This window comes from Bombus vancouverensis, chromosome 11 (assembly GCF_051014615.1).
Source record: "Bombus vancouverensis nearcticus chromosome 11, iyBomVanc1_principal, whole genome shotgun sequence".
NCBI lineage: Eukaryota > Metazoa > Arthropoda > Insecta > Hymenoptera > Apidae > Bombus > Bombus vancouverensis.
Window position 1 is genome coordinate 13,011,401 of NC_134921.1, and position 26,592 is coordinate 13,037,992.

At 39.9% G+C, this 26,592-nt stretch overlaps 1 protein-coding gene across 3 annotated transcripts in view; it reads right to left on the reverse strand.

Annotated features, from left to right (window-relative positions):
• The window catches only part of for (cGMP-dependent protein kinase for), a 54,677-nt gene that overhangs the window by 8,500 nt on the left and 19,585 nt on the right, over positions 1 to 26,592 (reverse strand). The window contains exons 1-2 of one of the 3 annotated variants that reach the window (XM_033330064.2): positions 19,282 to 19,972; positions 17,755 to 17,921 (exon numbers count right to left, since the gene is read on the reverse strand). In XM_033330064.2, the coding sequence (XP_033185955.1) occupies positions 17,755 to 17,921; positions 19,282 to 19,559 (445 nt within the window). In that variant the 5' untranslated portion in view covers positions 19,560 to 19,972. Of the gene's footprint in view, positions 1 to 11,709; positions 13,462 to 17,754; positions 17,922 to 19,281; positions 19,973 to 26,592 lie in introns of those variants that run through there. The other 2 variants (XM_033330062.2, XM_033330065.2) reach the window with 2 other exon arrangements.

A 26,592-nucleotide genomic window follows, 5' to 3' on the forward strand; every position in this document is an offset into this window, starting at 1 on the left:
TTAAATCGAGATATCGCTCATAGAAGACAAACACGGCGGTGACTTTGATTAATCGCGGAGCCCTTGTCCGAGGTTCGACAATGGCCCTAATTTCGAGCAATTTTTAATAAGACAGGTATCAATGCCTGGAATCGTGCGACGTTAATACAAATTGGCAATTTCAAAATTGTTCGTCATAGTTGGCAAAGTGTCGCTTTCAGGGGTCATCGACTTCGTTATTCAATTAAGCGCAAAGGATTCTACGTCCCGATTAGTCGAAGCCGTCTCTGAATGAATTACGTCGCGACTTGGGTAAATTATCGAGGAGGAAAAGCAGCGGAAAATAAGCGCCAAGTCGTTGCTTGCGACTAAAGTTAGGCTCGACGAGATCAACGCGGCCCTTGCGAGTTGAACGTTTGAAAGATGCGAGTAAGCGAGAACTCTCAACGAGTGCGACAGTTTTAAAAGTAGGATCGCTGGCGTGTACGTTTTGCACGCATTTGCTATCGCGTTTCGTAATTTTCTGACACGATTGCGTTCCTCTAAGAGCCGTGGTTCGCTCTTTCGAGTCTCGGTTTTACGAGTCTTCACCTCCGTCCTAGGAATCCTCGTCCGATATTAACGCTGACCTCGCGTAACTCGTCTGCGACAGCTCTTTTAAACATCCATTCGAGGAAACGACATATCGGGCTATCGAATGATCATTTGGAAAACGTTGGAAGTTAATCGGATAGAATTCGAGATCTTTGGAGTATGAAACGAGTCGATAAAATTCGTAGAACCTGGAAACGGACGACAGTGCTTTCCCGCTCGCTGCGAAACAGGATAAAGTTTGGAAAGTGAACATAATTACGTGACTAACGGAATAATGTTACCTGGTCACGAATTCTCGATTACGAAAGGAAAAAGGAATGAAATTCCGTCGGGTTCTCGGTACATGTACGTGACATTTGTAATGACATTTATATACACGCGTTATCCGCGAAACGTTGTATAACCTTCGACCATCGCGAAAAACAAGAAGCGATCGATTTAGAATATCGAGGCAATCTCGATGTAGATAGATCATCTTGATGAATGACAGAACGCAAAGCCCGAATGGCAGATGGTATAAAGCGAAAACTTTTGCTGGAAAAGTAATTTGAGCAGCGATACTTTTAACCGAAACGTCGATCAACGATAGTTGTTGCAAGATATTCTAAAACTTCCTGAAATTACGCTCTACAGTTTTCAACGACGATCGACGAGGAAATTAAGCAGCTGATCCGTTATATATTTCTATAGACACGATTTCCATTGTCCTGTTGCTTTGTATAACAGACGTTTATCGATTCAAATAGCAAGTCCATTCAACTTGCTACATAGTTTTGTAACACTACGAGAAAACAAAATATTAGAAATAAAGAGCTATTATATATCCAATATGAATCGCAAATAAAGGAAGTCTGTAATTGCGAGTGATTAATACGTGTCAGTTTTATTAGAAACCTTACCGTGCAAACAGATACGACGTCTCCTTTCTCCTACGAAAAGTAAGAATAAACTAAATTCTGCTTTCGTAGAACGAGCATCTCTTCTTGTCTCGTCTCTAAAATGATAAAATTCCTTTCTCCATTAAGTCGAAACAACGTTCTGTCACTGATTTCACGATTCTCTCTCTCTCTCTCTCTTCCAACTTGAATAGTTTAGTGTTGAAATCTAGTGCGAGTGTATTTTGCCATAATGTTTGCAAAACGAGCGATGAATCAGACATCGAGCTTTTTGTTCTGGATCCGAGAGAGGCGAGCTCGTGCCTCGCAACGTTAAAAACTCGATTCGAATCGGAATTTTCTAAACGGATACGCCGGCATCGCCAACGTTACACGTATTTCCGTTTGGATCGCGTACACGGTTAAATAGAGTCTTTAACGCGGCTGATAATTATAAAGCGTCTTGCGCAATTTCGATAGAAAGTTACGCTCTTGTTTCGCTAGACGAACGTACGGTTAATCGGAGTAGTAAAATTCGATTAGATCGCTGCTTTCTACGGTATGTAGACGTATTATTCGTTCGTATTATACTACGCGTATTCGCTTGTAGTAGAATCTATCTATAGTAGAATCAAACCAGCGAATCGTTCTTGCGGAAATAGAACGTGCACGTACGTTATCGCCAATGATTTATTAGCAATTCTTTCTCCGCTCTACGACGGACAATTTAGTAAAAAGATACTTCTTTCTGTACTTTGGATAAATTCGAGGATACATCGACGACCACCAGGTGTAGCGCGAAGAAATTGTTCGAACGCGTCTCAGGTATTCGCGGATGCTTCGAAGGTACGAGAGACGAAGAAAAGGGACCACCCGCTATAGCTGACCCGCCAGAGACCTCGAACGAGAGAAGCTAACAGAAGAAAGAAGAGGATAATTCTTCTTCGAGGTCTGTCTGTGGTTTATGTTCTATTCGCATATTCTACCGGAGACTTCTACCGGATGTTCCACGGAGAATACGATCGTTATAATTAAAATTGACTGGAAGAAAAATTATTTTATTAACAACGGACAGCGTTTGACGTTCCTTAGACGGTTTATGGTTTATGAGATCGACAATCGTCATACGCACACAGTTTCGAAATGACTCGTTCATACTCTGCGCAACTGCGGTTCTTTAAACTTTCCGCTTCGACTTACGACGAACCGTGTCGAACGATCTCTGTTTTGAAATACAACGTTACCACTTAACTCTCAGTGGTACCGATTCGTCCTTTGAAATTTTGCAACGCTTAATGGCTTCGTTGGACCGAGAAACTTTCTCGCAATTTCTGCCAAAGTCAATTCCACGAACGAATCATTTCATAGTAAACTACCGTCATCTCCTTGTCGTAAATATATTTACGAAGGTAAGTCGTTTGTTTTAAGAATTAACCATCTACCTATCGGGTACTTGGATACGACGAAGTCGAACATCGTGCAAGAAATGATCGGTTCCGTTTCTGGTAGACCGTCATATGCCTCATTGAAACAAAAATACCACAAGGTGTATCGATACTTTCGCGAATCGCTGTATACATCGGGTAGCGCAGAATTTCAAAGAGTACACCGTGTGTGTACAAACCCGCGACAGGCCACCTAGCATGACGATATAACAGGACAAAAAGTTTACGCCTCGCATACGATATCCCCGTCGAAAGGTTTTATTCGAAAGCCGCGTAACTGAATTCCCGCTTACTTGGTCTAGCGGTGTCTTATCGTCAGCCCAACCCGACGATCTCGTTTCTTCGACCCGTAGCGGATAACGACAAAGCGGTTCGTTGGGAAAATGCATGGTTCGAGCGTCGACTGGCCACCAGCTTTTACGTCAATGCTCGCCAGGAACCTTGACTAGCCAGTTTGCAAAAGCGGATCGCTGTCTCTAACGTTTCTTTCCTCGTTATCGGTATATATGTTTCTCTTTTTTCGTGCCTGTTCGTCGAACTAGGTCAATGGATTCGTTCTTCTAGCGACATCGAACGCGTCGCTAGCGAGGATGGCTCGAATATATCGTCAAGGACGCGAGACCACTTTTTCGGAGCAGATTTCTTACGGTTTGCCTCTGAACGTGTTCCTTGTATGTTGCTTTTAGAGGAGAGGTTTGTGGGACGATGGTGTCACATTGTTTGAGAAAGATTGTTTCGACGAAAGAGTTACGGAGATTAACGTGGGATTTAGTCGAAGAGACGAGAGTTATAGGATTATCCGTAGGATAGAACGATAGGAAATTTGGGATTTCAAAGAAGAAGAAGAACCGAAACGAGACTGTTTATGTACGCATATGGTTGATAAGACACCGGGATGTTTCTTTAGAAAATATTTGCCGTAGAAGCTGGATATATTACTAGAGAGCTGGTAGAGCAGAGAATGTTGTTAGGAGAAATGGTCCTTATCACCGTACCGCCTCCAGGCGCGCGTGTAAGGAACCCTTGCATTGTTCACCATGAGTCATCGGTATATTTTTCGACTTTGCGAGATACCAGAACTTATTTCTCGCGTGCTGTATCCTTATAAGATTCGCACGGTTTTACTTAAGCAAGATCGAGCAAGAAAAAGGGAATTGCCAAATTAATGACAGTTGGATTTATTAAGATTCCTCAGGCAAGTCCGTAATGCGCGATTCGTCGGTGAAAAGCCCCGTTTATTTCCGCGCGTCATTCAGAAACTGCGATTCGACGGGCTATTTCATTCGCGTAAGTGTCAGATTAGAGCGCGTAGCGTGAAAGTAATTCTTCCTTCGCTTTTTAAAGCGCGTTTATTAACAAATGCGCCTGCATTCGCGTAAAAGAAAATTATGATGAACGCAAACATACGCAAGTACTATTATATAAATCGTTATTACTTGGAAGTTTACTTAAACCCATCTAAACTATCAACAAAAGATAAGAACTCGAGTCAAGCGTTACATTATCCAGTCGCCGTAAGACGTACAATTTTAAGTAGAATCTATCGTAGTGGCACAGAAAAGCAGTTGTTCAAAGCGTTGAGTTTTACCATATACATTCAAAGATCATAAACGTTTAATCGTTCGTCGCAACAAAAGGCTTGCTTCTTCTCTAACCAGATCGCGAAGCAGAGTGACTCGAATCGCGTGGAATCTCGGACGACAGCTGTTCACCGATCCAGCACGAATTTCCTGCGATTACTTTGAAACCAAATCCCTCGGAATTTTCAGCGTCCAGTACCCACATGTTGTCAGCCAGTTTGGGAGCAAATTCAGCTCGATTTCGGGCGAATAGGTGCACGACCTGTTTCGAAACTCGCTCGGTTTCTCCCTTTAACTCGATTCAGTTTGAGCCAGTTCGATTTCTTAATATCTTTGCTCAGATTTATAGATCGGTGATCTCGCGTTTCCCGCATTTTTGGCGGTGTGGTATTTTTACCGAAGAACAAGAATGTAAAGTATTTCCCTTATGAATATCACGAGCCATTTTAATTAATAACGAGGTAAAATTCACAAAGAATTAGGTGAGTTATGAGGCGCGTACGAATAAGTGCCGTCCATGGAAGTTGTACTTTTAAATAACGGTGTCACTCGCGTAACACTGAACTGCCTGTATTATGAATACAATCCTTGAGAAAATTCAGCGTAGATGACAGCGCAAGTAGGTTCCAAGGTTCTGTCGCTTAGGTTTACGCGATTACGCTATATTTTTCCCGTTATGTCTTCTCGAGATCTTCTAGTTGATCTTTTGAATATAATTCTGTCGTCGACTCATTCGATATATCAACGGAGAAACAAACACTCTAAAGGGATTTATACAAAGAGGGCAGACGCCGAGAAAGATTAATCACGAGATGAAAATAAGCGGAACACGTCCTTAGATGAAATTTAAAAAAGTTAGGAGATACGATTGTAACGGGTTTTATGATTATTTTAGAACCAAAAGGCAAAAATTGGGATCATAGGTGGGTATAAAAATAATTCTTGACTCGTCGATTAGAACTAAACACTGTGCCTCTGTTCGAAATCACCTTCGCTTTTGACCTCAGTGGACTTTTTCCCCGACCATGTGTTGTAAGTATATTTTATAGGTCGAGATAAAAAAAGATGTCAAGTAAATATATGTCACTGGCAGAATTGTTAATGAGTTATGGAAAGAAAAGGGATGTACGCTATCGATAGACACGAACGTGCGTTACTACGGTGACGAAGTATGAATAAATAACAGATATTTACATCTAGTAGCAGTCAGAAGCTGTACGTACTTATACGACTCCAACTGCGACTTCGTTTCTAAATATTTAATATTCCTGCCAATACGAGACCGATAACAGCAAAGAATAGAATTATCGTTTGAAATTGGAGTCGTAGGAATATCACGATACCTTTCGACTACTACTACGTGTAAATATTCCTGATTCATTCATACTTTGTCTATTCGTCTATTCATATCGTTCTTTTTGGTATAGCCGAGAGCTGCTACGAAAGACACAACTTCCTTTAGCGTGAATTTTCGATAATATCACAATGGATATTTAAAACATAGTTCCAGAAATAGAAAGTTCATTGGCCTTCGATAAATACATATTACAAGCTCGCCAATAGTAACAGAAAGCTTCCTATATTTCCATTCGAGAGTTGTTGAGTCGTTCGATTCAAGACTACAAGCGAGCGTATTATAAAATAATCTGAAAACGAAGAAAATAATCGATCGAGCTTACCTGTTAAATACTCTCGTCTCGATCGAACACAGACGCTTTTAACGACATATAACAGTGTAACAGTTGGTACATAACATTATCTCATAAAACGACACAGAAAGCCAGAGAAAACGTTACTTTTACATCAGACAAACGTCAACCGCGGATTACTATTCTGTTGCGAGTGAGAATGTAGCGAAGTTTACGTCTGATGACTAGGCACTACTGTTGCCATAAACGGGAGAATAACTCGCGTGTGTAATGCGTTCAGAATTTTGTCACCTCTCTTCTATAACTATTTAATAATGACATTGTTGTTGTTATTTTGACCTATAAATGTGTACTGACAATATACTACTACGACAACTACGACAACTAGGACAACTACAACAACCTGTACATGGTATATTAACCTATGCTCAAATATCGAATACCAGATTCTTCTTCTCTATAAAACGCGTTAGATCCTTGTTTCCTTAAATAGGCGGCTATATAACACCGGGTATTCTTGTGTGAAAGATACCAGTTTGCCAGGTAGTTTTATTGATGGAGGTCAGCGGAAAATCTGGGTCGAAAGACCCACTGTGTAGTCTCTTTTCTATAGGTATAGACAGTCTCGCGCAATCGGGCCAAAAAGCCACAGTGTTAAAATGGTAGAAGATCGATGAAAATTTGATTACCCAAGATTAAATTAGAAGCGATTTGAGATGCTCGAAAAATTTCTTGAAAGCTATTTTTTATCCACGTGTATCTACGTAGGGATATTAGTATACAGCGAAATTGATTAATCTTGTTTTCTTCTCCGTTAATTTCGACGAAAATCACTCGGACGGAAAATCATTTACAATGTAATAACTTAGAATGCATTAACACAAATCGTTCAGTTTCTAGCTCGTTGAGTTTCTTTTCGAATACAGTATGGAAAATCTCGCTAATCCCGTAAGACTAATTAAAGGCGAATAGCAACAAGGTATGGCAAATGGGCTGGTAAATATTAACTAATTTAGTTGAATAAAATATGGCACGATAACTGCTCGATCAACAAGTTACATAACTCGAACATCCACCGGTCTAAAAACGAATAATAATTTATAACAGTCGGTTTAACGTATCGTAACGCATCGCACTTTACGATCTCACTCGCTTTGTTCAACTAGAAATCAAAGATTCCCCAGACATTTAAATTGACTGAAAATTCTTCAGATTTCTCACTCGAGATTGAAAGAGATTTTGAAAACAGATTTGGACCTTCATAGTTGAAAAACTTGCGGTTAAGCTTTTAATTGGTTTTTCTCTGTACGTAGGGCACTATGTTTCACGGGACTTTCTCCCTTTCGTTGTCGATCGATCGACAAGAAACGTTAAGACCAGCAGTCACAACGAGAATCGTTGATCATGGAGCGAACTCATCGCGATTAATCCAGACAGCGGCAACGAATATTTGCAATTAGAACTGCGGTTTGTAGCAAGAACGTGGGAAACACGGAAACACGAAATAGTCGTGCAATTAATACCTCGTGCGTTGATTACCGTGTAGTACGATCGTTGAATCGGTTAAGCTGATTAACGAACGACGCGGTTTAACACCTAGACTACCAAAGTAAAACAAATTCTAAAACGATACGCGGCCGAGGAGCGTGAAAGTTGCAACACGATGAGCATCGTATGAATAACAGATGAAACTCTCTCGAGTCGAAATAAAAACAGCAAGCCGTGCTAAACTGCACGATAGGATGGCTTCTCCCATAAAATACAGTCAACGAGGAAACCGTGCTAACGAGTAACCGCGTTCCGTGCTCCAGAAACTAGGGGATTAAATCTGGTCGTGATTTTTGTCTTTACTCGCGTTTGTATACGATGGAAGTCGAGCCAAGCAAAACTTATTTTGTTTCGGTTGAGATATCTCGCGAAGGCCATAAATCTCGTGTAGGTGAATGTGCCTTTGATATTTCAAGGTGATCTTTGCTTTTCAAATGCAACTATACATTTTTTTATACACCATTCGGTGCATTTTTTAATTCTCTATAAAAAAGTATTAAGCTACTCGGGTCGAATGATAATTAGATCAAATGATACTTTAACTTTAATCTCGTAGAACTTATCGTAGGAAAGACGAGGAACGCAGCGCTTTTACCTTCACGTTCTCCTTGTTTTTCAAACACGCAATTTGATAGAACTCGATGAAATTAACATTAAAATATGTTTTGAACAAAGCATTTTCGGATACGAGTATCTTGATACCTTTTTGTAGAGAATGAAAAACAGCATCGAATATCGTATAACAAGATGTGCAGCTTCATTCAAAAAGCAATCATCTCGATCACCTAAGATCACCTTGAGATCTCGTCATAACGTGTAAGTTTATTCCTCTGTCTAATCTATTAAAATTCTATAGGAAATAACGTAAAACGATATTCGAATTAATGGAGCATCGCTAATAAAATCGATCAGAATGTCAATTAAAGTTAAAGCAGCCGCGTGGTAGAACGACGAGAACGAAGCGATATGTTGCTCGAACGTGAGAGAGCAGCCAAGGCTGAAACAAAATATTTCCGAATAGTAATTGCGATTTTTGTATCCCTATGAACTTGAATTCTACTAGTGTTGTAGTAGTAGATTGCTGAGCTTATTTCAACGATCGCATATTTCATAGATAATACTTAATATAATACTTATGATTGCGTAATGCAATAAAGAGTAAAATTGTGAGAATCCAGTGGCAATTAAGATTATCTCTTACCAGTGGGATGATACTTGAGAAATAATTGTTTCTTTAGCAAGATAATGACGAACATTCTTATGTGCGGTATCTCGGTTCGAAATCTTTAAGGCAACTTGAAATTATGGAAAATTTATAGTCAGTGAGAGCGAGTGAAAACACAGCAATAAAATCATTTTCGTCTTAGAGAGACAGGTGGAAATTTTTTCAATTTCGGATATTTCAATTCCATCGAAGTAAAATTTCTTCTTCCTTTCCAAATATCGCGAAGCTCGGCCGATTCGTTTCTCAATTTCGACTTTCAACCGAGTCGTCGATAAATCATCGCAGTGGTCAGAAACGCGATTACAAATAATCGATCGAAGGAGAAAAATTCGATTTGATGTTCGAAGATACGATTCGTTTCTTCTTCGCGATATAAAGAACGCGGTTAACGCAATGCGCGTTATCTTATGCAAGATGTTCTCCATAAAGATACAAAGTAAAATCAAAGTAAACGTCTGAAACGTGATTAGAAGCAGTGTAATCAACCTTCGCGTTGAAAGATACGAGCAGTAACAGGCTTGAGCAACGCTGCTCTTGCGATAGAGACGTCCGACCTAAATCTAGTTTTTACGATAGCTGACTGTTAGGTCAAATTAAATATGTAAACGGCTAATTCACGTAATACGGAAACGTTTGTCGTATTCGCATTTGTGGAGAATCGAAGATCGCGCTTTTTGTGCAACTTTGATCCAATTTTATTTTTGTATCGTTATTTGCTTTCACAAGAACATTGCGATCGAAGGTTGAGACACACATTTGTCTTCTATTTATATGCACAAGTTATTACGTCAATCTATTTTTTGATATTATTGGTGTTGCCGTACCGTAACTATGGCTTTACGATACGTCAATACGAGATTTTAATCTTTCGATATATTTAGATTTCGGTATGTTTAGAAAAATCATGCGTCTAAGGGTTAAGTCGAGTTTCACGCAAGAATCGATCTCGAACGGAACATTTTCGCTTCGCTTTCGTTGACCAATGCGAGATTTCGCGTTGGATCCCGATCGAATCAAGGACATACATTTTTCACAAGATTACAAAAGCTGGTCGCGAGCGGTCGAGACTCGACCCGGATCTAGACGCTACGAGTGGTAGTGCAAACCAGTCTTCGCGGATATGTACCGTCTAATTGACGTTCTCTGCCTACGTGTGTATTGTATCTAATTTTATGATTAGACAACTTCCTCTCGTCTCTTTGCGAGGAATTAGGAAAAATTGATGTATCCTTCTTAGAAATGTTTAAATAAACTAAGAAGACAGGCGTGACAAACTTTAAAATGCAACGACTCACGGTCATTTTTTTCTCCTTCCAATTCGTGGTGCAGCCCGAACACCGAAATTATCAATTCTTAACGTGTATCTAGATATCGGGTTTGGCCACTATTCAAATAAGCTATTTATCACAAAGTAATCGTTACGATAATATATCATATGTTTAATTCAAATCGTGAATCTCGGACTCATCCAATTAAATAGAGGATCTTTGAAAGCGTAAAAATGCTGAAAACTTTGCAACTAAATTAATACGAGCATGCTGGGTTTTTATTTTTAGTGATGTCAACGACTGAGTGATATCCTGTTACGCGATTACCGCGTGTTCCCAACATATGCAGATTTTCCTCTTTTATTACTATTCCTATTGCTATTACGATCAATCGCTTGATCGTGTAAAGAGCGTCGAAGTAATCGTTCAAATTCCTACCTCTTTGATATTTTGTTCCGATCCGATTTATTTCGATGTTTTAATTTTGCGTTAATTTGATTTAAAAAGCTTCGCTCGGAAGAGACGATCGATTTCGAAATACGCTTCGAGCATAGTTCACGATGTTCACATTTTCTTTAGATCGTCATCGCCTTCCTCCAGCACCTGAAGCAACGCTGACATTTTCTACCGTCGAATACATTTCCATAAACTTTTTTTACGTACCAGCCTTCGTGACTTTCATTTACTTTCGATAGGTACAGTATGTCTAACGATAATTACATAGAAAATTACACAAACAGGAAATTTCATCGTTGAACTTTATCGAAAGCGTAGAAACGCAGAAATTAATCATTCAGACCACTATCGTTCAAAAGTTTCTATCAATTACTACGATCAACGAACGACCATGTATCCACCAGTGAATAATCGATCGATATCGATTCGGCGTGAGATTTATTCCAGTCAGGATCACTCTGAAATGTACGTCTCGTACTACCGAATTATTTAAAATGTTTTAACGAGTCTAACATGAATCGACCCGCGAATCGTTCTCTTATACGGCTGTTTATAAAAATAATCCACGGCAAGGAATTTCTATGTCATAGTTGCTACCCGAGAAGCATTGTGCGCACGTTTTTCTCAAATTTCGCTACGAACATTCTGGACAACCCGTTATTATCGCAGAAATGTGTCAGCTCTTACCTTGCGGTACCGCGTGTTCAGAAGCGTTACGCATACCGATCGATGGATCGATGTCATCGATATCGAGTCAATCCTGCTTAGGATATACAGTCCCGTGTAAAAGTTTTGCGATTAAACCATTCATATTACTCGTGTTACAATAACCAGCTAAGAATATCTTTAGGGAATGTTCCTACGTGCTTACTACTCTTGCATAACCGAACTAATATCACCAGCGAAATTTCACGAATCGCTGATTAGAAGATCTTAATATCAATAGCTTCTCTTACGTAATAGAAACTAGTTTGATAGCGATTAAGGAAAAGAGGAATTTTCCTACGGTTTGAAGGCTCGAGCGAAACAAATGACATCACCAAGCAAAGATAGTTGCTTAAAGAGCGGCAAAAAATCGGTGTCGAAATACCTTCGCGTATATGTCGTCTCCTAGTCGGCGGAGGAGCGCCGGTTCGTCGCCTCCTGGCGTAGGTGTGAACCGGTACGATCAGTCTCGGTCTGGGTATGAGAAATCCACCTTGACTATTCCCTCTTTGATTCAATTCGCTCGATTCACTGTCAGTCGTGCTGATGTTACTCGATTTCCTCGACTCGCAATCCTCCCTGGCCGACGAGTCAACGCGGCTACCATCCAGAACACCCTCCAGCTGGGAGATCACCTCGGCATAAGGTTGTCTGTACTCGTCCTCCCTCGACGCAGGTTTGCTTCTTGCGTTACTTGCCCAATTGACGCCACACTCGCGCCAGCTGGCCTCGTAAAGAAGCTCCATCGCCCTTCCTCGAGTCGCGTCAGGGTCCAACAGCAACTCTGGGTCCTCCAACACCGCTCTGCCAGGATAACTTCTCACTTTCATGGTCGGACGAATCTCGGGATTTCCAGAATTCCCACCTCTTTCAGAGCTTCCTTCGAGATTGACGAAAAACGAGGAAACGGAGTATTCTTTCTCGTAGTTTGTTGTTCAAGCACGAGAGACTTTTACAGACAGAGCGACGAATCTTGGTCGTTGAACGAGATCAGATAGCAAGAGACTCGTCGGAACGTTGCTCCGAGACGATAGTTGGAAACGTTTGATCCAGTGGGCGACCTTGGGCATGATTCACCGCGCTGGACATTTTCCAACGCCTCCAGCTCGCATTTTTCGCTTCGGGATAGGAACGTAGATTGTACGGGCTGTTAAGAATCACCAGGGTTCCTGCCGCTCGTTCGTTTGGAAACCCTCCGTAAATTTGACTGTGGGAACGACAACTTCGACGTTGATCTGGCGTTCATCCAGTGGGAAGATCGACGAACGTTTCCCCCGATCGTTTCGTCCTTTTTGTTTAGCTTTGCAACAGCCCTTCGAGTCGGAACTGTCGAACTCTTAAAGGATCGAGCGTTTTCGAGCCGTATAAAAGACACTGGGAAACACGTGTCTCTGAGAACTACCTGGATTGTTTTTGGAACGAATCGACGAGTCCAGCGTTCGTCGAAAAGTTCCAGCGACTCCCCACCGGTTCATGCTTCAGGACAGCGCGTAAACGACAGCCGGCAGCGATGGAAAACTGCGAGTTGCGCGATTTTCGAGCGGCTAATTCCAGGTCTGTCACGAAGCAGAACAATGACGCGCTATTCTTAGTCCCGGCTCGATTCCTTTCGATACGAATCGGACCTCTCGATTCTGCAATAACGGGTAAACTGTTCGATCTTTTTCACCGCCTCGAATCTGTCTCGCGTACTTCTCCGCTCAAATCCTATCGTTTTCAGCTTTATCACTTTTCATTGCTCCCGTACCTAAAGCTCGTTATCTCTGATCGATGGAAATCCAAGTTTCCTCGGCGCTTTAGATCGAGGAATGTTGTTTTCTCAAGAAGTCACGTAGAAGACACACGACGACCAGATCGACAGATCGTTTGCTTGCGCAAGAGATCCGATGGACAATGAAATCACGGTTCCGTGTTCACTCGCGTTTCCACTTGGATCGGTCGGTTTTATCGGCAAAGAAATTTCGATGGCTCGTTATTCGACGACGAGAAGATGATTTGGATCCCGTGGAGAAAAGTGCGAGCGACTGTAAGAGGAGTAAGAACGAATGATGTTTTCACAAAGAAGGATCCTGTCGCGAACGAGGATACGGGCAGGACCACTCCTTCGAGACTGACGCTCACTGACAGCGTTCGCGACTGGTGAAAAGTACGCCCGCAAAGAGCGTGCACGAGAAACTCCCTTCCCCTCCGACTGTCAATCCCCCCACCAGTTCGCTGTTAGCGAGAGAAAGGACAGTGGTTCTCAGGCGAATGCGATTGCCCTCGGCGCGACCACTCCCACGTAAGTACGTACAAGTATATCGGGTGACTCGAGAATACCGCAAGATACCCTTATCAACTTGTACGATATAATTGAGATGGTAAAAGACTAGATATCGTATATTTGTCGTATCAGCTGATGCGCTTCGAGCATCCGCGTCGAAATTCTTCTTTTTGGAGGCATGAAATTCCACGACTAATTCCATTAAGAGGCAACCATATTGCGTGTGACATTGCAGATTTGTATCGAATTATAGAAAAAGAGAAGAAACGGATATACCACGGAGATATACGTGAATCGACTGGAACTTTTTCGATTACGCTTCGAGAAATACCTGTCTCGCAGTTTCCTTTTGTCCGTTCGTCTTGTAATTGTTAGCACGCAAGTTCAACAACGAACGAACGATCAGAAACGATGCACCAATTACGTTTCTCCTGAATTGACTCGTTTATCTTTCGTAAATCGCAATGAAATAACATAGCCTAATTGCGAGAACAAGTGGGAAACACTACGAGCAAAAGTGGAGCAATCTTGGTTGGAACTGTTTCTCGCGTTTTGCGCTCGATTCCCCGGCTTCGTATTCCCCTTTCCTTTATTTTTCTCATCGTGTCATTATTTCCCATTTGTGGAGTGCTTTACACTTTGCTTTTTAACGCGGATAGATTTCTCTAATAACCCCGATGTAATTAATTCTTTTTCTTCTTGTATCTTCCTTCTCTTTTTCCAGCGATTCTTGAAATTCTAACTTTCTTTCTTTTTGCTTCGATTCTACGCCCCGCGCTGACGTAATTTTTAATTTGCAAATTTGCTGCAGGATGAAACGGTTCTCTATAAGCCAAGAGTAATACGCGCGACAAGTAAATTTTCTAAGATAACACGTATCTTGCAAAATATGACAGACATTAATATTACGTTCGATGTTCTCTATGTTTTCCATACATATATTTAAAAGTACACGTCCCGTTATTACATTTAAATCCACTCTCCTTACTGCTATAACGATGACTCATGATTTTATTATCCCGCAACGCGCATGATTGCTAAGGTTCGGATAAAAAAATAATTTCATGCAAATTATTACCAAGTGAACAACTTGTAATATAATTTTACCGTTAAGATTTTACTGAAATTATCGTGGAAATGGTCGAGTTTCCTCTATGTCAGATACTAAAAACCATCGCTAATACATGGTTAATTCACACTTTCATTTGCTCGTCCCTCGTAATTTACTCCAATCATTATGATTTTCCTACGACCACGTTTCACTTCTATCGCTGTAATTTCATATATTTTATTCATACGCACAAAGGTTTCTAACTTTATGTATAAACTTTAATCGATTCGGCATGTACGCTCTTTAACGAGACCATTGTATTAAGAGGAATCCTTCTAAAGCGATTAACCTACAGATTTCGTTCTCCCTGCCAATGGCACGAACAAAATTTAAACCTACGCTAAAAGTGTTATAAGAGAAAGTTCAACGTTAGAAAGTACACGGTATATAATTAATCGCGATTAAAATTGAATCGAAGATAGAATAAGCCTATTATGTGATTTTAAATTTTAAAAATCCACGTTCAATTTGTTAGGTATATTTAAGAATTTAAATTGGTCATCGTTTGAAAATTTGAAATTAGCCTCCTGACAGTATCAATCATGCTTTTCTAGTAGTTACTTTTATCCAAATTCAATTATCAAAAACCATCTAAAAGAATCACGGATTTGCCGTAATACAATTAAAATTGTATACTACTATTGCTACGATTACAATCATAGTAGTGTCAGAGTATAGTTACATAGGTACGTAAAATTATATGCATGACGTTATGCCGGTGATAATATGCGAGTGAAACATGCGTTTGGTTTACACGTTTCTGTCAGGCGGATTTTGCTCGTTTCATTTCACGGATACCTTCGAATTGTCACAAAACGATGCGAAACAATTTTGTTTTATAAATACATTATAACCGTTGTATTTTTTAATTACTATGCTATCACGGTACACCAACTTCCGAGAGAAAGGCCAGTGATTCTCATCCTTCGTCGTTAGATGAAACTATCGATTTTCTATTTCGTTTCCATCGAAACATCGCGTCTTAAATAATCTAAAAACCGGCCACAAAGTAGGGAGGAAATTACCAAATAGCTTCTTATAATTTCTAGTAGATACGAATCTCTTACAATCAATTTATTACAGACCGATTTAATATATTACATTTATTTTGTAGATTAATTCGTAATAATTATTGCAAGGAATGTACGAAAGAAAATGATGAGAAGCGAGGAAGGAATTAATTGCTCCGAAATTGGTCGGCTCTTCCTCCAAAGAAAATCCTCATTTTAATTAATAAATTGACCAGAGATTCTATCGCTATAAATACACCGTTCTATGCTGTATAATCATTGAATCTCTTCCTGTTCAAGAGACTCGTGTTCGTAATTATTTGCGCAATCGTTACGCGACTTGACGTTAAACGTTACACGTTTACACAGTTGGCTTAATCGTGGCTATTACACGTAAAAATTCGCGTTATTACGTTGCACGTGACCCATTGCGTTCGAATTTAATTGTAGTATCGTTGTTGGTTGCGCAAATCGTGTCTGAATGCGCTCAACCAGCACCGGAAGTAAAAGCAAATTTCGCCAAGAACGAAGCTTCTTTGTACGACTATAATAAAATACTCGTATGAAATTGCTCGATGCGAAGAAATTGAAATTCGTCGATTACGATCGCTCGTCGCGAGACTAGCTTGGTAGGTACGAAACAAATTTTGGTACGACGTAAAATATTTATAGAGAAGGAGAAAATTTTCAACGCGATCTCAACCGATAACGTTATATCGGCGCGCCGTCGACACCAGCGAATATTCGAAATTCGTACGAAAATTATTACAAGTCATTGGATCGAATTAGCGAATGTTAAAGATCTATTTTCAAATATTTATATTCGTACGTATCAGGATAATTTCTCTCGTTACGTGCATATGCATTTTACTTTCAGTGTAAAGTGAAATCGCGTATTGTTTGCTGACCGGAGAATTAATTTTCGAAACTTTTTAAATTTGTTCGAAAGAAAAAAGCAGAAAGAGAAGAGAAAGGTGGTTTAAAATTATTAATAGGCATTCTACTTAACGATGGAGAGTAATTTTTATAATACATCGTATTTTTATTATACTTTCATCGCAATTCCAGAAAATGTATTCGCTAGTTCGAAATTTCGAAAATATTAGCATATTTTAAGCCGAGTTCGTCGGATATGGAGCGAAATTTGCTTAAATAGCAGATTGATCCTTATCGCTGGGAAAGAATGCCGAGTATTTTCAGCAACATTTTATTTATAACTACCGCTATGGGAACCGGTTTTTCGGAAGAAAAGGCAAAGAAGCTTGAATCATTCGGTTCCTGCAAAGAACGATGAATCACGCGTTGCATAGTTTGCGGGATTAAAGCGAATTTATTGAAAGTTTCTCGCCAGTCAAATGGCAACTCTATCGAACAAAGAAAGCAGATAATATTCTTGTTCCGACGTACTTACATATATTCGCAATACGATCGAGTTCGTTGAACGTCGAATTAGAATTTCCTCCAAACTTGAAATCGCAAGGAGCTCTATACGCTCGTTTATGATTACAACGGTCTCTGCGACATCTGCTGTCATGAATTTTCCACGTGGAAAACGATACGACGGGGAGTGTGTAGGCAAAACGGCGAAGAAATTTTCGTGCGGCGACGCAAGAGGGCATAACGGTACACTGTGCGGTCGCAGGGAACAATGATCGACCTCGACTCGCCTGACTTGGCGAATAAACTGAAATTGCACGGCGCGAGGAAGATTAACAGCCATCGTGATTCCGTCATTCGCGAAGCCTCTTCGTCAGAGACGACGATTTTCCGCCTATATTCGTTAAAGCATGGCCAACTATTTATAACCGGAACGCATGGAAAAGCGTAATCGCGCACAGTTTCCTCTAACGAGTCGGTTGCGTTCGACTGGAATTACTCGCGCGAGCCGTACGACGAAATCCTTTCGGCTCCACGTTCTTTCAATTTTATTTCCAGCGATTGTTTAAATATATATCCAAATAAATCAGATCAATTTCTTACGTTCTGGAACTACGATACTCGCGAGAGAATATAATTCTGGACAAGGGAAAGGTCTGTGTAACTCACCCTCCATAACATACACAATGGACCCAACATCTCCTTCGCGAATGATGGTTGAACCTGCCGAGAAGGTAACAGGATACATGCAGTCCACGATCTCGCGGATTTGCGTCAGCTCCAAGTTCTTCATGAAGTCATTATCCAAAATGGCTGCTTTGATCAGATCACGAGACCTACGAAGGAAAAAAGAGTCAGACACCTTTTTGTCAAAGGTTTCCCTTTTAATCGTAAGAAGATTATTAGAAACGTCGCTTCGAACGAGGCTGATTTGGAGAAAAAAAAAAAAAGAACGAGAAAAATGATAAGAAAAAGTTTACAAATTCCGATGAATATTCATCCGTTAGATCGGGGTACTAAATCCGATTAATCGATAAGAATGGAACTGAAAATTAAGATAAAATAAAAAGTAAAATAAAAAGCGTTATCGCCACTCTAAATAAACTCAAAAAGTGTTTGACGTATACCAGGCTATCTTCTTGCATACTTGTTCAGTAAACAACTTGCGGCCTGTAACAGGTGCACCGTGATAAACACGGTTCGGTACTTTTGATGTTGCACTTGCAAAATAAACGCGAATATTACCATCGTAACGTCATATCCTTAACGTTAAACGTCTTACGTAGACATTTAATGCGAAAATTGCTACGAAGATTTCTACGACTTCTTCCTGACTGACTTGTTCTAACTTCTTTTTCTTCCATATCAATTGTTGCAAGAGCAAAACTTATTATCCTACGTGCGACTCGTCTAATAAATAATAGTGAGTAATCGCGTAGTACATAAAACAGTCGTGTTTGGAATTTACTCGTTATTTCGCTTAAAAGTGCGTACGAATCGCCAAGCAAACTAATTTTCCAACCTTACTTTACGACAAAATCGTGGTTTTCTAAATGTTTAAGCGCTCTAACGGAACAATGGAAAGTTTAAAGAATACAGCGTTTGGAAAGTTGCACGAGTGTTACCTACGACCGATCGAACAGAGTCGTCGACGAAAGAGGTTAGTTAAGAAACGACACAGGTAAAGTTAACGAAGCCACGTGTCGTGAATTAAAAGTATCCTGAATGTAACACTCTGTCACGTAGTTGCGCGGTGAATGCGATTTGTATAGGTGAAACCATGACTCGAAATTGCGCAAGGAACGACCAAATTTCACTCTCAACGATACGTTGTACGGTGATCGTTGAGTCATCGATCTCTCTATATATGGCCTTCGAATCGATAACAATGATAGATTAGTGGATTATTAGTACGAAATTTCGAATCGAATACATTCGACTAGATAGATCGGCTATCGACGCTTTAACACGAGGAACCGTGCCAGTTTCCTTTGCGATAATGTAAAATGTTTTTTCCTTCGAACGATAATATGGTCAAACAGGGAGTTAAAAATCAGTTCAAGAGGGAGTCTACCGTGTCGTTGTTTGTTCTACACTCGATACAGATAAATTTCAGACGATAACTTTTCCTCGATACACGGCGATAAGTAGCTGAAAATCGCGTTAGAACGAAACAAAAAGTGACGAATTCTGTACCTTTGCGGTTTCTGAAACTTGACGATTACCCGGCTGTCTTTGGTAAGTGGTTCGGCTGAAATTGCCTGTCTTTTGGATCTCTGACCCGGCCCGATAGCACCAGAGGCCAAACTGAAATCGACGATTTGCCGGAACTTGTCGATCTCGTTTTGGAGGTAACGAATAGTGGCATCCCGTTCTTCCAATGCTTTCTCCAGTATCTCGATTACATCGTCGCGACGTCTAAGAGCTTGCGTCCTCTCGTACAGTAATCGTTTCAGATCTCGTATCGAATCCATGATCAGAAAGATTTCCCACTGTCGTTCGCTTTAATTGAGATTCGTCTGTTCTTGAGATTTTCCTCTTGCAGTTGGTATACGCGTCGTGCACCGAGGTTCCGATGATTCCCTATCTTCGACGGTCCTTGTACTTCCACTTCCACTGCTGGTTTCTGTTTCTCATTGGACCATTCTTAGTACACGTTGTAATTTTTAAAACGTTTCCCTTGCCTTTTCATTAAAATATTTTTTATCCGACAACGTTTCCTTTAACGACGGTTTTATCATCGAATCTTTCTCTTTTCTTTTTCAAGCGTTCGTTCTTTACATGTTCGAGCTTTATGATCGCCGAGGGTTGGAACGAACGTTTGCTCTGCCGGATTGGCAAAGATTCGAGCGTTCAAAGGTGTTCGATCGTTGGGTGAGTTATTCCATCTCGAGTGTATGGAAAGGTACTTTTAAACTAAATATAGATCTTCAGAAAGCAAAAGTATCGTCAAACAATCGAAACTCCGATATATTATATCTTCGAAGATAGCTATCTGTTTAAAGAACGGCGATACGAAGCGAATTTAAATCGTATACTCGCTAACAATAAGATAAGGTTGCAATATACTCTCGTACTTTCTAACTCGTATCACACTTTGAAAACGACTCCTAACAATTCTATCCACCTTCTCTGATTAGACAGCTGATTGCGAGACGCTAGCTTTTTTCGACTACATAATCTTTTTCAAACGTTACTTCTACTCTCTATACTATCGCTATCAAAAGCAAATGAAGCTAAGTAGATTAAATTCCTACCGATGAAGATGAATTAGAAACGTACGATTCACACGATAGACATTTAATTGGACGGAAAGGCAAATTACACAAGATTATTAGAAGTAGAATGTTGGAAATCGATTGATCTACTTAGAATCCCCGTACAAGATAACGATCTATTTTAAAACTGACATTGACTCCGACGGCTGAGAGAGTGTGGACGCGTGTTGTATATTATCTTAAAATCGAACACCGATAAGCGTAAATTTTAGATATTGTTCTAATAATTACGCTACCTCCGTTGCTTTCAACGATTCCATCAAAGATATAATAATTCTCAATTATTTCATAAATACAGCGAAACAGCTAATTATTATTAAAGCGGAACGATAGAAAACTCGTCGTCCTTTAAATCGACGAAACAGTAGACGAAACAGATGCAACTAACATTTTTACCTAAGCAAATATTTCTACGAAATCAGGTTTACGTTAAACAACGAGAAACTATAAGTTACTATAATGACGTGTTACGTAATCATCTTTAAAAAAGATTGTGTAACGAAAAAATTGACTGTTTTATTGGACAGCGTATTTTTTACCTTTTGCATCAATTTGTTCAAGCACGATGCTAGGTATCGCGATTATATAATGGCAATTTGAAACGTCGAGGAGTTCTCGAGCATCTCGATAGTACCGAGGTAGGTATGTGGGCATAACACTTTCGAAAATAAGAATGGAATAGCAATGATCGACACCTTTAGCGACTGTCTGTGTTTAGCAAGCGTTCTTTCTCAATTAGAATTAGAAACGAACGGTTTGTTTTGAAATCGTCCGAGAAAAAACCAACTGGTCCATTTTAATTCATCAACGCCAATACCAACGAAGTAATTGGTTTTAAGTTCTCCGTCTTTGCATATACGCGTAGGTATATTTCCATATGGCTAAAATTGTTTGTTTTTCTAAAAGATACAAGTAGAATAAGATTATCGCGGGAATAATTTTCAACAGAGATAGGGACGAAAGAATAACGTGAATGAAGATCTTTATCACCGTGAAGTGGCAATGTTTCCAGTCACTTCGTATGTTATATCGAAACGTTGTATCTGCTAAACAATAGAAAATATTTCAGACACCAACAATCGATAAATATACACCGAAAGAAAATTGCGATGGTAACGAATCGTCTATAGAAATTTATATTACGTTTATTTCGTAGCGGTTAGCATAAACGTGTAATATCATTATTTGTATTATAAGTTTATCGATTGAAATTTATAACAAAGAAAATTTCGTGACTCTTCGCGACATTAACGTTGTTTTTAAGGCAGCTACCTTATCTTTATCTTTATACGAAGTATCACTATTTTCCTATTATTATTATATTATTATTATAGTCACCTCTCTAACACGATCCTGACAAATCAACAGTCAACAACGTTCACGAAATTTACATAAATTTTAAATAAATTTTCTCTCGATACGATACACTTTGCCCTTCTCTTCTTTATTCGCAAAATACTGAACACTTCTGAACGCAAGAACTTAAAATTATAAAATGGCGCAATCGTACCATTCTTCCACCGAGTGCTCGATCGTTCGAAGAATTTACAAATAAATATCACCAACATCAAATTTAATAACTGTGTACATACACGGAATTATATATGTGTACAGATATCGATTTGTTCGATCGATCGCGAATGATAGTGGCTTGGTCGTAGAACCGTCACTTGCAAGAGTCTCCGTCGAACTGACAAGAAAGGCCGTAGATTTGATCGAAAGAACTCGATGCTTCGTGAACGATGACCGTCGATTAGCGCGAGGTTGGATGTAAAAAAGGGACTGTCTTAATTATACGTTAATAATGAAACGTAGCTAATGTCTATTTAATGGTGGCCTGGGAATCGATGCGATATTCCGTGCCCGTGATTAACGATCGAATGCCAAGGGTAGAGAAATTTCTAATTCAACTCTTAACGTCAGATCCTCGCATTTCCTAAGGAACAAATTTCTGGATCGTAAGTAGTCGGTTAGCGTGCTACGTTGCAAAATTGTCTTTAATTTCTTTTAATGAAATGCAATAAGCTTATACGCGACTCGAATTAACAGCAAATTAGTAGATCATCGATGTAGATTAATCGATATTAATTCGTGGTACTTTCCATTTACCATATTTGATAACGTATTTCATGTAGAAATTGACCAATGTTTTAATATAAAACACGATTATTTATTTAATTTAAGCGACGAAATAATCAATGCGGTTTGTCATTGATTATTTCGAAGGTAAGGGGATGTTCCATTTGTTTCACGCGAACGATTTCATTTGTTCGTTAAAGGTAATTCGAAGAATCGACGAACGACTAGGTCGATCGTTTAAATCCGCACAAGTCCACGCCAACAACGTTATTCGTTAGACAAATCAACAAGAATCTACAAATATCGTATCTTTTATAATTTTTAAATCCGCGTTACGTTACTCGAACCACCGTCGCTCGTAAGGACGAGAAACAAGGATTTCGAATACTTTGCGATTTCATATATCAATTACATTACACTGTCGCCACTGTTTATTAAATTAACTAAAGAAAACGACATATGAACTACGGATACAGATGCGAGGTATGTACCGAGAAGGTGCGAACAACACCTCAGACGTTGAACGCGAAACTGGACGGAAAGGACCAAGCCGAAGAGACTACGATCGCGTAGGGCGAGAGACTAACGAGAAACTCGAGTTCGCGCACGGTCTATTTTTGAGATATAATCGCGACTCGCGCTTCCTCGAACACAGAACGCGCTAGCGTACACACGCGAAACTACCAGTCAGCACGTCGACCTGGCTGCGACGTATTTCGAAAATGGTCCCCTTTCACCTAGCCTATTGCTCGTCTAGCATTCGCGATCAGCCTTCGCGGCGATCCGATCTATCGTTTCGGACAATTTCACCGATTTTCCCGACCGATTTCGATCGACCGATGGATCGTCGCGACCGAAACTACGCCGAGGAATGCAAAGGGATCGTCGCAGTCGCAACGAGTCGCTACATCGTCAACCCTCTATGGCGCCATGTGACACGAAAGGAACACACCTTACACGTATATCTATGATCACGTACCGAGCCGTTAAAAAATTCATTTAACGTCGTTGCCTGTCACGTTTCAGTTATGTGCGCGATTTTCTTCGCACCTCATCTTCTTTCGTTTATTTTTACACTGACAGGAGCAGAGAGAGAGTGGCTGAAAGGTTACTGACTCCAAAAATACCAAAGATGTAACGATCCTTATAAAAAAATATTAACACCGTTGTCAAAAATTTGCAAAAATTGTTTAATTATTATAGGCGTATAAGGATGCTAGAGATAGCAGTTCCATCAAAACATGTTTGAAAAAGATACGAGAAACGCGAACGTATACACACGTATTTAAGTCGTATAACAGGGAAAAGACATAAGTTAATACACGACTTAAGAAATGGTACGTATCTACTCCATGTGGTATTATAATAGGAAAGAACAAACTATTATACTGTGTTACATCACACAGAGTAGACTGTTTCAAAAACCTGTACAGGAGACAAGATCGATGGCTTAATTAGAATGCCTCTCTCGTACGAGCAGTGACACAAATGATACAAGATATCCCTTTATTTTTAGAACAACGCTGGCAAGAAAACGAGGCTTTTTAATGATTTTCATAAAAAGAAGATATCAGGCCATTAATACCAGCGAGCGAAGGAATCATTAACCGATCTATCATTTTCGCGTGAATACCGCAATCGCAACACATCATTTCCCGGCCGCTGCTTCGCAAGCACGAGATTTCTATTTATAGTGTATCGCGTGTACGATAAATAAAAAAGATTATTAATAGTATCTATAGCATTATCATTAACTCTCGATTAATTGCGAGTGTCGCTGAGTTATAGATGGACGACAGTTTAGATTAGAACTACGTTTAGGTATTTAATTTTAGGTTTGGGCAAATTTGAAATGAAGATAAATATCTCACAATTATCATCCTGATTTTATGCTAATTTATGAATATACATTATAATTATTATCTTACGCACTCGATTATAATTATCATCTAAGGATTTTTCACTACAAATTCGTCAAATATAAATAATTTATGAATAAACGAGTTAAGATTTTACAGAGGGGCAACGTTCTTTGGTTTTACAATTTATATAATATGTGCAATTAACATATAGCAGCGAATTGTATATTGTGATTTCGTAAGTCCATAATAGCCGAGCAATTGTTCATTGTTTTTTTTCCTTACGAAACACCGCGGAAAATCATTGACAAGAAATTACTGCTTCTAGGTCATTATTGGTTCTACTACACGAACGATCAGCCAGGCGACCATAATTGCTCGTTACCATTTTTAGAAATATACATCTATACGTATCTGTTTTTTTATATTCAGGTGTAAAGTTTTATTGCTTTTCTAACGTCGCGAGACAATCGTTTTACGCTCGAGATCTTGCCAAAGTAGATAGTTTATTCGCTCAAGAACCAGATACGTTCTTTCTCTTAAATTGCGTTTATTACCAAAATTAAACTATTACGATAGAATATCAGTGTTTGCCGCGTAGCATCGTTTAATGACTACGGCTATCGACTATAAAATACCTGTTGAAACACCTATGACCCATGGACCCATGACCATTCGAAAGATCAAGCAGCGAAATTTGTATCCTACGACATTCGTGCCAAATTACAGAGCTAAAAATGATTCATAATTGCCATAATCGCGACTTCTAATCGCGAGTTCTGGACACGGTTGTCCATAAAGAGTAGAATTTGCGTTTCATAAACCTCGTGCTTTGCAGAAAAACGCTGGCACTGTTCCGACGAGGATGTACGTGGTCTCGAAACGAGACCTTGCCTCGTTTTTCGAAACCGTATCCACCACGCAATACGACGAGACGATCGTTTGTTTCGTTTGTTTGTTTGCACGTAGTCCACGATCTCGCGAATACACCGTCCAACCATCGCGGGACGTCCCGTTTGAATTATTTAAACGGCGTCCACCGAAACCTTCGCATTTCCGTTTCGTAATCGCGGCTGCGCAGCCGCACGAATGGTCACCGGGGGATGTTAGCTGAAATCCGACATCATTTTGCAAGCACCTTTGATCGGCCAGGAATTCGCTCCATGCGATCTTCTTTGCGGTTTCGCATATTTTTACATTTTATTAAAGTATCAATTTCCTTCTCTTTCGAAAGCGATGGAAATTTCGTTTCACCGATCGTTTCTTCTGCGGATCTCGTTGTCGAATCACCGAGGATACAGTGTATCGGGGCTCGTCGATTTACTTCGTCAAACGTTGAAACGAGGAGGCGTGGTCCTTAATATAAAATGGTTAAATTAATCTCGTGCACGAGACGTATCCGTTGCGATCGGACATTGGCGTAGGCCTATGGAATTTCGTTTGAAAAATATGGAAATTTCGAAGTTGAACGTCCGAAACGGACAGGATCTTTTAGCAGAAACAAGTAAAAATCTGCCAGCTGCCATTACCCATGACCAAATCGTAATTATTAATGCAACAAACGTCGATGGATTCGAGTAGTCGATGAAACGACGCGATAAAATATTTTCGCGCTACGATAGAATATCGGTACACGTATTAAAAATTTCCAATGGCCAATTAGAAACTTACTTAGCCGCCCTCGTTCCGCCGCGACGACGAAAACGGTTAATCGACGGCCAAGGTTGGCTCAAACTATTCGATCCTCTTGCAAACTGGATGTTCAATCATGAAACGTATTGTAAATTTAGATATGCAATTCTGTCGTATAATTCGCTTGCTTTCATCGTTTCATTCTATCGGATAAAAGAACTTGATATACTGCCAACTTAGTCTAGTCAAATACAAAGGGACACTCGATCAATGAGACTATTGTACGAGTCAACGATCGAAAGCAAATGCTAATCTCCAACTAACATCGTAGATCATTGGACACACTTAAAGGTACGTAGCTACCTACAAAGGTATATGCTACCTTTTTATACCGAAAGAGCGAGAATAGCTGAAAGGTTGAAGCACATACCGCGTATTTCACAATTATACTAAATTCGTAAGATTTTAATTCTACCAAAGATAACAGATTTATTTCTCTTTTTATAAACGTCCCTGCGACACCGTTACCAGCCGATTCCGACGAAGATATAGAGTCATCGCGAGCAGCAGGGTATTTCTTTACGATAAGATCAACGGCGAAGAGTTCACCCACCGTAGGTCGTATTCTTGTCACAGTTGATGAAGCGGGAAACGTGTTG